The sequence below is a fragment of the Tenrec ecaudatus genome, chromosome 13 (assembly GCF_050624435.1).
Source record: "Tenrec ecaudatus isolate mTenEca1 chromosome 13, mTenEca1.hap1, whole genome shotgun sequence".
In the NCBI taxonomy this organism is placed as follows: domain Eukaryota; kingdom Metazoa; phylum Chordata; class Mammalia; order Afrosoricida; family Tenrecidae; genus Tenrec; species Tenrec ecaudatus.
The window spans coordinates 70,386,457-70,399,700 of record NC_134542.1 but is presented as its reverse complement, the minus strand read 5'-3'; the positions used below and the strand labels follow the sequence as shown (position 1 = coordinate 70,399,700).

The window sequence follows — 13,244 nt, the reverse complement described above, 5'->3', positions numbered from 1 at the left end:
CTACAATTGACGTCAGAATGGACTTGATGGCAGTGAGGAATCTTGGCAGGAGCTGGGACTATAAACCCTCACATTATTGATGATGTAGAGAACTATATTTAAATAGTAAAAAAGGTTTACCCCAAACAAGATGTAGAACCATTATAACATGTTAGATTGGTGTTGACTTCGAAAGAAAGGCCTGGTTCTTAAGTGTTAGCATATACCTCATCAATCTTTTTTTCATCATTTTATTAGGGGCTGGTACAACTCTTATCATAATCCATCCATCCATTGTGTCAAGCACATTTGCACATTTGTTGCCATCATCATTCTCAAAACATTTGCTTTCTTCTTGAGCCCTTGGTATCAGCTCATTTTCCCCCTCCCTCCCCGCGTCCCCCCCTCCATTATGAACCCTTGATAATTTATAAATTATTATTTTGTCATGTCTTACACTGTCCAATGTCTCACTTCACCCACTTTTCTGTTGTCTGTCCCCCAGGGAGGAGGTTGTATGTAGATCCTTGTAATTGGTTCCCCCTTTCCACCCCAGACTCCCGCCACCTTCCCCGCTATCGCCACTCTCACCAGTCTTATCACCCTGAGTCCTTTCTGGGTTATAAAAACACACACACAAAAACAACTCTTACCACTAGAACCACCTTTGGAAACCACCTATTCTGTTTAACCCTCAGCATCTTGCGATAATCCTGATGTCTCCATACCTGGAGGCCCCACCGAGCACAGTTAAGCACTCACTGAAGTCTTCGTGGTGTAGTGGTTCTGAGTTGGGCTGCTACAGGCAAGGTCAACAGTGTGAAACCACCAGCCGCTCCGCAGGAGAAAGATGGGGCTTTCTTACTCCCTTTCAGAGCTACAGTCTCGGAAACCCACAGGGACGGTTCTCGACGGCAGTGCGTTTGATGGGTTACTGTACTTCGGGTACCTCTAGGTTGCCAGGTAGAACCCCCCGGCCAGACGGCAGCAGAAAGATGTGGGATAGGTTCCAGGAAAGATTACAGCCAAGACCCGACCAGGACAACTGCACTCGGTCACATGGGGATGGTAAGAGTCAGAATCAATGGGCTCAAAGGCACTCCAGCACATGAATAAACAGACAAACATCAGGGGAGGAGTCATCTGTCTGTTGCAGAAAGGAAAGCTCTAGAGGAGCAGGCGGACACAGGGCTTCTCCCCTAGACTGCCACGTCCAAGTGAAAGGCCACCAGAGCTCTGGCAAGAACATCAGGACCCTGAAATTCGAAGGGGCCACCACCTAGCCCTCTGACCCCAGGAAAGCCCGGCGTCTGCCTCCCACCTACAGAGCACCCAAAGTGCTTACTCTTGATTGGTGAGGATTAATGAGCTAATTTCCACAAAGCCCTGTAAGCTGTTTGGCTGAAATGCAACTCACTAAACGCCACCATTCACTGCAGGCAAGATCAAATCCTCAAGATCCTGGGAGGCACATTTTTCCACCTTCCACAAGACGAGGGAGAGGACTCGTCGTCAGAACCCAGGCCCGCGTCCAGAAGATGTTGACCAAACACCTCGTGAGGCGTGATATCTGGAGATGCCCAGTCTTCAAAAGGGGTGGGCTGGCAGGCAAGCACCCGGCGCAGAGGAGGGGCCTGCCAGGAAGTGGGATACACAGCAGGGGCAGAGTGTGGACGGAACTCGTGCACTCTGGGTCTCACATTCTGGGTCTTTGGCTTTGTTCCGTTGGTGAACACGCATCACACGACACACGTGTTAGATGTGTGTTCTTCCGTAGATTAAAACAACACTCACTGCCTTGAGTCCATTCTGACTCACAGCAGCCCTGTGGGGAAGGATGGAACTGAGGGGAGTAGAAAGCCTCATCTTTCTCCCGAGAAGCAGCTGGTGGTTTCACACTGCCGACCTTGCGGGGTCGCAGCCCAACCTAGCCGCTGTGCCACAGGGCTCCAACACTGAGATTGCTGCTACTTGGAGAAACAGATGGTGCGCTCTGGGATGGAGACAAGAGCCGAGAGGAGAGGTGGGATGTGGTGTTGCGAGCAGGGGGGGGATTTAAAATCATTTCCGCGACTGGAACGGGGTCCCCACTGGCCAAAGAGTGGCAAGACGTGGCTAGAAAGGAAGGCCAGCTGCAGTGTCACAGAGGTTGTCCACATCACGGGGAACCAAGCAGACGAGGGGAGGGCAAGCAGAAGCCGTGCAAGCCCGAGAGACACGGTGATACAGCCGGACACCGTGCACACAGGAGTGCACACGACAGCAGATGCACACACGCAGGACCAGGGCGCTGGGTGGGAAGTGAGCCAGTCATCAAACTCCAAGTTCACAAGGTCCCGAAGTAAGCAGGTGTCACGCAAGCCCCAGAATCTGAGACAGTGGGGAAAGGACCACGCAGGCAGGCGAAATTGATCTGGTAGCCAACCAGACAGCGGGCTGTGCAGGGGACCACCATCGCTCTCCCTGCGAGGTCTTCAAGGAGGTGGCTGGCGGCTGTGGAAGACGCAGGATTAGGGCAGGATGTGTTTAACGGCCCAAGTGAAGTCCCGATGAGTTCTCCAAATAAAGGTGTCCTCCTTCGGCAGTCCAAATTCTCAATGCAAGGGCAGCACTTGGAGATGCGGATCCTGGCACGGGGGCAGGCAGGGAAGCAGGAGGACATCCAGGAGGCACCCTCCCTGCCACGCGCCAAACGCCCCGGCAAGGAAGTGCGCGAGGGACCGCAGCGTCCACTGGTTCTGCCCCCCCCCTCCTGCCCCAGGGGTGGCTGGGATTCCAGAGCCAGCAACCTTGGCGTCTGAGGCAGGGGCAGCCTAGTGCAGGGGCTGCGGGCACAGGGGCTGCAGGCTGGGGGAGGAAGGAGGCAGACAGTAGCGGCCGAGGAGGAAGGGCACGTGAGAGCGTTTGGTTTTTTTATTCTCTCGTGTTCAAGGTAAGAGAGGGACTTGAGAACGTTGACTGTAAGAGAGGGAGGGGGGAGGAGATCGGGGAGCAATCATGATGGCTTCATTTGACCACAAATGCCCCTGCGCCCTCGCTCGCTGGGACCCACGGTGAATAACCCTTGTAGTCAGCAGCGTCTCCTGCCAACATGGCAGCCTCCGCAGGGCCCTGGCAGGGGTGGAGGAAAAGTGCAGTCTTAGCAGGCTTTGCTCTGAGCCCTTTCATAATGGGCCCTTCCTCCCAACCACCTTCCCGCAGGATGCTCTCACCACTTGTCAGTGTGCCAGTTGGCACCTGAAGTCCTGAGCTGTCCAACCCGCCAGCAGCTCCACAGGTCTCTCTAGCGAGGGGCAGTCAGGCCTATATGGGCCTCCGGCTCCAAATGCCAACCACCTACCTCCCAGGCACCCACTGCAAGGAGACTGGGAAGCCACCTCTCCCGGCCACTGCCTCTCCTGGTACAGAGCTAGCTCTAGCTACCCAAGAGATTCTCCAGGCTGCTCCACAAGCCAGCCACCAACAGGACTGCGAGTCTGGATCTGATTAGCAGACCAAGTTTAGATTAGTTATGGCGAAGACTAATTGAGTGTGGGTGTGTGCCAGGGCAGTATCTTAGGTCCTTCACATTCTTCTCAATCCGCGGGAAGGCCCTATTTTTATCATCTCTGTGTTATAAATGAGAGACGTGAGGGCAGGGGCGTTATCCCTAATTTGCACCAGTGTCTGCTGTGGCCAGGATAGGTCATGAATGCAGGAAGGAGCCTGCACTGCAGGGCGCACACTGTATCATTCAGTTCCACATACTGCCAAGAAGACGGGAACCGTGAGAGGGAGATCACAGTCACAAATCGAATGTTTCAATCAATACTGAAGTGACACATCTGGGTTTACCCGTGGTTTCCCGTGGAGTAGTTTGAACAGCACATTTGAAAGTTCATTCTGTATACATTTCTCTTTATTCGAAAAGAACGAAAAGTAAAACGACCTAAGTAGAAAATTCTGTGCTTTCGTTAAGGATCTAAGGCTTCTTTTAGTATTAAAAATAAAGTAAAACGCCTCCAAATAGCTAACATAACATTGAAGGACCACAAAATAGGATGCAGCTCACACGTCCCAATCTCAGAACTTTCTTTACAGCCATGGTGAACGAAACCACTCGATACACTGACCAACGGAGTAGAATGGAGGGCCCAGAAGTAAACGCATTGACCTATGGGCAGTTAGCTGACCTTCGAGAAAAGGTCAACATCCATTCACCCCGGGGAAGAAACGTCTCCCTGTCACATGGTGCTGGCCAAACCTGGATATGCAGAAGATATCCAGCAGGCTCCATAGGAAAACGAACTCAGAATGTATTGAAGACCTCAACGGCAAAACTGAAACTATAAGGTTCCTGGAAGAGAGCACACAGTAAAAACTGAAGGACCTACGCAAACTTCAGCGTCGCCTATCATACAAAACTAAAAAAAATGCACAAATGACAGAAGATAAACAAGATCAATGGTACCTCCTAAAATGCAAGTACTTCACCAAGAGAACTCGCAGACTAGGGGGAAAAAGAGATAGTGATGACATATCTAATAATGGTCTAAGTTCCAAATTATATAGAAAACAACTCAACAACAAAAAGACAAACAATCCATTTTTTTTAATGGGCAAAAGATATGGTCCAGACACATCACCAAAAAGGACGTTTAGTTGATGAACAAATAGATGAAAAGTTGCTCATAATTATTACCCATTAAAGATAAGCAAACCAAAATTACAATGAGCTACCATCTCATCCTGCAAAAACCGTCAATGACTTAAAAACAAGCAACGACAAAAAATGCTGACAATCTGGGGGAGGGATTCGGAACCAAAATCAGTGACATGGAGTTGATACGGACTCATAGCGACCCTAGAGGGCAGGGGAGATCAGCCCCCCTGTGGATTTCTGAGGCTGTAACTATACACCGGAGTAAAAAGCTCTCTCCCACAGAGCCTTTGGTGGTTTCTGGATGCTAACCTTTCAGCTCGCAGGCCATCAGGGCTCCTTGAGGGGGAATTGGGACTATCATAAATTGCTGCTGGCGATGTAAAATGATACTACGGGGAAATCAGCGCGACACTTCCTCAAAAGGCAGAAACAGAAAATACCGTGTGCTCCAGCAATCTCTTAGGCATTATCCTAGCGCTTCATTCTCACCAACAGCAAAAAGATGAGCACAGTCCGTGTGCCCATGCATAGCAGAAAGGAGAAGCAAAGCCCAGTGTGTGCATACAAGGCAACTACAACTAATAGAGAGGCGCCCCGGAAGCATCTTGTCAGAGGGGCGAGTCTGGAAGACACTGTGCTAAGTGAAATAAGTCCATCGCAAAAAGACAAGAGCTGCATGGCCCCCCGTTATCAGATATCAGGAACAGCTAGACACCCGAAAGCAAAGTTCTTTGACAGCTAGCAGGATGGGAGGGAGATGGGGGAATCACTCTGTAGAATAATAGGCACTTGCTACTTTTGATGAAGAGCAAGACCTGGCCTAAGTAAGCACAACTCTGATCAAGGTAAACAGACACAATATAAAGTACACCAGAGAAAGGGGTAGCAGTATATGTGATAACATACAACTTAGCAATAGCAAAAAAATGACATATAGATATGGTTATGGAGGGGGCGGGGGAGGGGGCGCGGTGTCGAAAAAAATAGACATGGTTATATGGGCAGACAGATACAGGTGCACATAAGTACTTAGAAAGGCATGTGCAGGAAACATGCACGCAAACATATAAGCACACCTATCTGTCGGCAGAGGAGCTCTGGTATCGTAGTGGTTATGTGCTCAGAGCAGTCCTCAGGGCCAGCAGTTTGACACCACCAGCCGGCCCACGGGAGAAAGCGAGGCTCTCTACTCCTGTCAGAAGCACCAGTCTCAGAAACACACAGGGCCAGTTCTACTCTGTCTCACAGGGTTGCTATGAGTCAGAAACTACGCAATGGCAGGAAGTTTGGTTTTTGGTTTTTCATCTGTAAGCATACACGTCCACACACTCACTCGTACATTTTGTTTGTTGCATATACAAAGAGGCTTCAAAAGTTCATGGAAAGACATTTTTTTAAAAAATCATTCCACCTTTCACGGACTCTTTGCGGCTCCCTTGCATGAGACCAACTGGTCAGCATTCGTCTGAAAGCCAAGATGAGAAGGCAAGGAGGGAAGGTGAGCTAGATCAAGGGAACTAGAACAAGCCAAACGGAAACCATGAGAATGCTGACACAGGGTAAAACGTGTAGCCAATGGCACAGAACAACTTGTTTAACACTTGTCAATGTGGAAGGAAGCTATCTTGCTGTGTAGACTTGTACCCAAAGCTCCACAACACCACCATTTAAAGCAGTAAATACTATGTGAAACCAATCATGCAGCTGCTCGCAGTGACAAGGTGGCCTGTCCTGGACCTCGGAGATAGCAGAAAGCACACAACAGTAAGAGGGCGCTTTCCAGCGCACTGTTCAGGGCCCCTGCAGCTCTAGGGAAGGCCCCTGGCAACCACAAAGTGGACATCTGAAAGAGAAATCGCTCCAAACCAGGGAACCCCACAGAGCCCCCGAGAGCACACACCAAACTGAGATGCCTCTGTTTGAAGGTCTGGCTTTTGGGAGAAGTTGCATCTCCTACAACCTGGGCCTAGGGGAAACTGCAAGACCATGATTATAAACCACACCTGCCAGGAGAGAGAGAAACAACACACTTAGAAATCGAACCCTCTGGCAAACTGGAGCATCTATAGGAAACCCCCCCCCAAAAAAAAAACTTTTTAATTGTTTGTGTTGAGTGGGACAGTAAAAAAGTCAAGGTTACTGTAAGATCATTCCAAATGACCACGCAGGCCAAAAGAAACGCAATGCGAAGAAGGCAAGAATTCCAGCCGGAAGACTCATGATTCACCAGGTACTTGCACACGCATCTAGGAAGACCAACGACGCTCTGGGGGCAGACATCTATTTCGTGTCTCTACAAGGAAAATCGGCAAAGACAACAGTCACTGCTGGAAAGGCCTGACTCAAACACAGAAATGTAAACAACAACCACAGTGACAGAGCAGCCCGTGGCGGTTGATCGGTTTCGGTTCCGGTACCCAATTCCTCGCTGCCATGGTTCACCTTTCCTTCTTTGCTTGGGGGACCCAGGTGCCACTCTTGATGCCACACCAAACACCAGTGTTGAAAACCTGCCTGCCCCCCAACTTCTAAGGAAGGAATCTGGGAGTCGGAGAGGGGTGACGCATATAAGAAAAGCTCGAAGGCCTCTCAAGAACAGTTACTTGTGCAGGAGAAAGAGAACTATTTGCAGCCCACTCAGGATACTGATAGCTAAAGAAGAAACATTAATTTCAGAACATTTTGGACACCCTACCCCTGAGCCCAAAGCTCTCATGGGATTTTACATCCTTGCCGCGTCAAGAGTACAATTCTGAGCATGACAATGTCACACTGATCTTATACAACACAAGAAGCACAATACAACAAAGAGAAAACTTTATTTTTAGACTTGTAAAATCCTGTGTTTATTTTCCTAAAACAGATGAAGTCCAACAACTGAACCTGCTCTGTTTGGATTTTCAAAAACGTATGTTCTTTTCTAAGCCTGAGGCCGAACCTCTGCCAGGAGGAAATGAAGATAAAGCGCTTTGAGCCACCACACTTGAGCCTCCCACGGCCTTCTCCTGCAGCACTTCTGAGCCTCCTGCTGGTGAGGCTCCACACTCCCAGATCCCCATCACGTGACACCCGCCTTGGGTGAAGGGGAGAGGCAAGGCTGTCAGGTGGCACTCGTGTCCAAACTGGTTGGTGTTTAAACCACTCACTTCAAGCAAAAGGGCCTGACCACAAACACGCTCTTAATTACTCAACTAGCATTAAGCACTCAATGGAAATGGGTCTGTAATTCCCTATAAACATAAAGCCCTTTAAAAACCCTGTCCGAACAGTGAATTTTTTTAAATCAATAACTTGGTCATCACACTGGTCATTTCTCTCAGTTGGAAAAAAATATGGGTAAGATTTACAATGTAGGAAAGCCCTTCCCACTGTGTAAGTGGTCATAAATCTGGGTACAAATAGTAGCAGGCAGCTATTTCTGTCCTCAAACAAAACTCAGGTAAGCTGCTATAACTTGTCCCCCGCTCGTCAGCATTTAGCAATGCTGTTATTGCAAGGGGGGAAAGTGGCCTGCAGTTAATCTTTTCACTTAATTTAAATGTTTAATTCACAAAACTGACTTAAAACTATTATTCTCCAAAAAGCCAAGCTTGCCATTTCACCCTAATAACTAAGGAAATAAGAATATAAATGGATTCTAAACTCTGGCCCAAACGCTATGGAAAACACATACAATCATCCAACTGTTATGGCGGACCAGCCCGACACGCTTCCTGGGACAGAGTGAAGACCCCGGAGGCGTTCCTGGCTGGTTAGGGATCATGGTCCGGGAGATAAAAGTTTGCAGCATGAGCCTTGTCTGCAAAACCGAGCACTTGACAAAATCTGACGCTGAACTCAAAATCCAGTTCAAACACAGCAACGCCTTCCCTTGTACACTGCACTGGTTCCCTGGATCTCCCAACAATCGTTCCCTTCTTTGTGCTCTACCAAGCCTCCCTCAACACCGGACAGAAAGATTTGCACCCATCTCCCGATGACTCTTTCACTCTTTGAAGAGGGGCCATCTTGTCCATCTGTGTGTTTGCAACAGTTCGCCCACAGCCATCCAGTTGACTCTGACTCAAGGCGACCCCAAGGGTCACAAAGTAAACCTGCCCACAGGATCCTCTTGGCTGTAATCTTTGTGTGGAATCAGATCACCAGGCCTTTCTTCCTTGCTGCCGCTGGGTGAGTTTGAACCACTAACTTCTAGGTTTGCAGTGGCACACAAGCCATCTGCGCCCTTCAGGGAGCTTCGGGACATGCGCTGGCCCTCGGATTTTGTTGATCAAATAACTGTGGACGGCCTTGCTGTGAGGTATGTAAAAGGAGGGGCTACAGAGACCGCAGTTCTTTGCCTTTTGCCTGGGGAGAAGTGGAAGGCTTCTCAGGGAATGGATATTCACCCTGGTCTTGGAAGCTGGATTGAGGTTCACTAGACAAAGATGGGACATTACACCTAAGAGCATGTGCCAGGGGAGCCTGGGCCGGTCTGAGAACAATGGCTGTCCACGCACTCCTGGAGGGGGTATGCAGGCCGAAGGAAGGAAATAAAACCGGAACGGGGAAGGGATTACACGCCAGCTTAAAGTTTCACTGAACACTCCATGCTTCCAAGCAGCCCTCGAAGCCTTGTAATCCCTCTAGACACTGACACGAAGACTCGTCGCTGGAGTCTGGGGCCAAAGTTATGAAACGCCTGTGCCTTGTCAAAGGATGTTAGCTACAGGAGGCTGGGGTAAGTCTGGAATCCTAGGGCACAGTTCCGCCCATCAGATTCACACTTTTAGTGTGGGCAGTTACTTGAAACTGAATTTAAAGAGGCATCACAAACTGCATGTTTAATTGTATGAGTAGTTTGGGGAAATGCCCACTAGTTAAACCTACAAGAAGTCTCACCCACACAGCAGCAGGTGGTCATTTAAGCCCTGGAAGAAACTGTCATTTTGTTTTTGTGTGAGGAAGGTTCTTTTCAACTCGGAAAGCACGAAAAACTTATTTCAGATAAATATCTTGAATCCTAAAATATCAAGATAATGGGAAGGCAGCATGCCCTCCCAGAGTCCAAAAAGGTTACGACTGGAGGGCCCACTTGACCTGGACGCTTCCAGACCGGCCCCCATAAAGTTCCTAACCGAAGAAGGGGTGACACACAAGGGGGGCCCTTCACGGGCCTGCCCTGAGAAAAGTAACGCCGGCTTCTGGCTGTTCCACTGGGCCAGGCTTTTAAAAAATGTAAGATAAGGTGATCTTTGAGAGCCGACTGGGAGGCACCGGAAGGGAGCGCCCAGATCGCCGGCAGAGTCGGGTGTCACGCGTCCGTCCGGCTCGGCTGGACCACGGCGCAGCATCGGCGGGCGGCGCAGGGCAGGAAGCCAGGGCGGCGGCGGCGCGCCCGGCCCTGCGGGAGGCGGGTACCCGGGTGCGCAGGGCGGCACGGAGAGGCGGGCTGCGGCGCGGCGCGCGCGTCCAGGTGGCTGTCAGAGAGCGAGGCCGGCATCCTCCCCGGGCCCGGCCGAGACGTCGGGCCTCCGCGGCTTCGACGAGGCCCGGGGCCCACGGCGAGGGTCCCGACGGGCTGCAGAGGGGGGAGCCCGGAGAGCAGACGGGAGGCAGAGGCGCGGCTGCGGCTGCGCCCGCCGAGTCCCCCGGGACGCGGCTCCCGGGGCGCCGCGCCGCCCCCGCAGCCCCACCCCACCGCACCCCCTGCGATCCCGGGGCGCCGGGGTGGAAGGAGATGCGGCGGCGTGGCCGGGTCCCCGGCGATTCGGGAGATAAAAGTTTGCAGCATGCGGCTCGTCTGCAGTGCGAGCCACATCCGCTGCGCCGCCTCCTGCAGCGCCAGCGCTCGGAGAACGAACAAATACAGTGTGGAAAAATAATAAAAAATCCCCGTAGACGCCGGTAGGCCCCGGAGCCGGCCGCTCGGCCTCCCGGGCGTGCGCGCCAGCGAGCCGGGCACCGTGCGCCCCCGCCCAGCCTGCCCGCCGCCGCGCTCACCGATGACCTCCTGCAGCTCGTACGCGTCCCTGCAGATGGGCCAGCCCGCCGGCTGCGCGGCCGGGGCCGGGGCCGGGGCCGGGGCGGGGGCCGGGGCCGCGAGCGCCACCGGGGCCGGCGCTGCCGAGGCGGGCGGCGCCGCCGCTGTCACCGGGGCCGCCTGCGGGGGCTGCTGCTGGACGTGCACGGGGGAGCCGCTCGACTCCGCCATGATGCTGCCGGGGAGCCCCGAGATCGCGCCGGCCGGCAGACGACCTTCCACTGGAAACTTCCCTGGCCTCGCCGCCGACACCGCTCGGCCGCCGCCGCCGCCGGAGCCAGCCGCGAGGGGCGGGAGCGAGGGAGGCCGCGCCGGGCGGAGGGAGGAGGCCGCGCAAGCGGCGGAGGCGGGGAGGGGAGGGGAGGAGGCGGCGGCCGCCGCGCTCGCTGCGCCCCGAGACTCGCGCGCGCGCTGCGCTCGGCCGCCGCCTGGGGAACCGCCGTCCCGCCGCCCCCGCCCGCTCGGGTGGCGGCCGCGGAAGTTTCCACTACCGGGGAGCAGGGCTGGGGGGGGGGGGGTGCCTGCGTGCGGGGCTCAGGTCGCCCTCCCTGCCAGCGCCCCGCTTTCCCTGCCCCTTCCCCCTCGCCCATCCGCATCTCCGGGGGCCGCCCCCTAGGGTCCCCCCGAGGGCGGGGTCGTTGAACGGCCGCGGGGTTCTCCGACTCACAAGTCCTCCCCACCAGCCGAAGATCACCCCAAGTTCAGTTGCCAGGCTGCGATGGAGACACCCACAAAAAGACACCCACTTTGGTTAGTTGGGAGCCAGTTAAAAAATAACCCAACTGGTAACTTTCCGGTGTTTTACCTGCCAGTATCCCTTTCCCACCTGGCCTAAATCTAATGGCTGTCTTTTCACTTTTTTTTCCGTACGAGCAACCTGATCCCTTGGGTCCCTGGCGGTTCACAGACTCTTTCTTCGCTCATCGCAGCTTGCATCCTAAGGAGGTGATGCAAGGGGCTGTGAGTTAGAATAAGAAGCGTCGAATAAAAGACTGTCTCTATCCTTAATGACCTGCCACATTAACCCCTTAAGATGCTGCGGCCAGGTTTCTGGCATTCCTTCTAAAGAGCATACTTGATGGAGAGAAAAAGGAGTTTACTGCAGCATAAATAAACTTGAAAAGCTTAAATTAATCACTGCTTTTACTATAACCCCCCCTAATTACCTCATCCTTAAAATTGCTATGGTTTAACCAGAGGTATTTCTAATTATAGGTGTCATATTCAACACTTCTTGAATGGCCCCCAGTGTGCTATATTTGGTCAAGAAAGCCAAGATGACACCATTCTGGTCTTAAGCTTAAACCAAGCAGTAAACCAATGGCCATGTTGGTCATTTGGCCACGATTCCCTTGTATGGTTCTGATAGGGATCATTATTAAAGAAATGGGCAAGAAGAGTCATACGCATATATTACAGGCTCCATAAAGATTGCGTATAAGGCTTATGTGCAAAGAACTTATATTTTTCTTGGAATGATCATTCAGAAGAACATCAGGAATTCGTCAAGGAGAAAAGATAATTGTGTAGTCAAACATTGGTGTAAACTGAAGATGAGTGTACTTAATTTCTTACGGCATTGTGGAACAATTGGGGCGAAGCGATTATTAGAGTCTTTGTGCAGAAATTTCTGCTGAACTACGTGCATTCTTGTATGCATGGGTATGTAAAAGTCCTATTGATTTCCACGTCTTATCAAGAAACAGACCATAAACAAATACAAGGCATTTGATGCTTCAAAGGGGAAGCATTCTACAATCTACATCTATTCGCCTCCTCAAGGGCTGCTGCACCCGACCCCCACCCCAAAGAACTACTAAGGACTGTTTTGAAGGGAAAATTGATTAAACGTGCATTACTTCGATTTTTTCATATGAATTTGCATTTTAATTCTCAAACTATGAGAAGTTCTTAGGTCATGTCGTGGTATCACGGTGGCTTGCATGTTACCACGATGCTGGACCTTTTGCTGAACCAGTCCCTCAAATACCAGCAGGTTCACTCATGGTGGGCAAATTTCAGCCAAATTCCAGTCTTAACACAATTTGGAAGACAAGCCCACTTATCTTCTGAAAATTAGCCGTTGAAGACCCAGAGATCACAACAAAATACTGTTCATTTGAGTGGAGTCGAAATAAGTTGCCAGAACTGAAAGATAATCGGAAGAAGGACAGTGAGAGCAACAATGAACTAAGTTTACCAACAATGTTGAAAAGGATACAAGACGGGCAATGTTCCTGTCTGAGTAGGAAGCTATGCAATCAACTACAACTCAGGAAAACACAAGACTGTCAAGATCGATAGCATGAATGTAAATCACACACGCATACACACACACTTAACCACTCCATAGGCTCCGACCAGCTCTCTCTCCTCAGCCATCCACATTCCAAACGATTCTAGGATGCTGACCCTCAAGAATACAAGACACAGTGTAGGCCCATCACTACGATCATTAAATCAACTTAAGATTGTTCACTACCCATGGTATTTGAAATCATTTTTAACAATAAAGAACAGCCTAATTACATTTTAAAACTATATAAAGGCATTCGATTCCATTTTGAAGCATTATTTCCATAAACTATCAAGCAAAGTGGT

The 13,244-nt window shown here is 51.2% G+C and overlaps 1 protein-coding gene across 2 annotated transcripts in view; it reads right to left on the bottom strand.

The window, feature by feature from the left end:
• STK39 (serine/threonine kinase 39) overlaps window positions 1-10,915 on the bottom strand; it is a 365,110-nt gene extending 354,195 nt beyond the window's left edge. The window contains exon 1 of one of the 2 annotated variants that reach the window (XM_075529482.1): window positions 10,604-10,915. In XM_075529482.1, the coding sequence (XP_075385597.1) occupies window positions 10,604-10,814 (211 nt within the window). In that variant the 5' untranslated portion in view covers window positions 10,815-10,915. The remainder of the gene's footprint in view (window positions 1-10,603) is intronic. The other variant, XM_075529481.1, reaches the window with a different exon arrangement.
• Window positions 10,916-13,244: the final 2,329 nt, after the last annotated feature.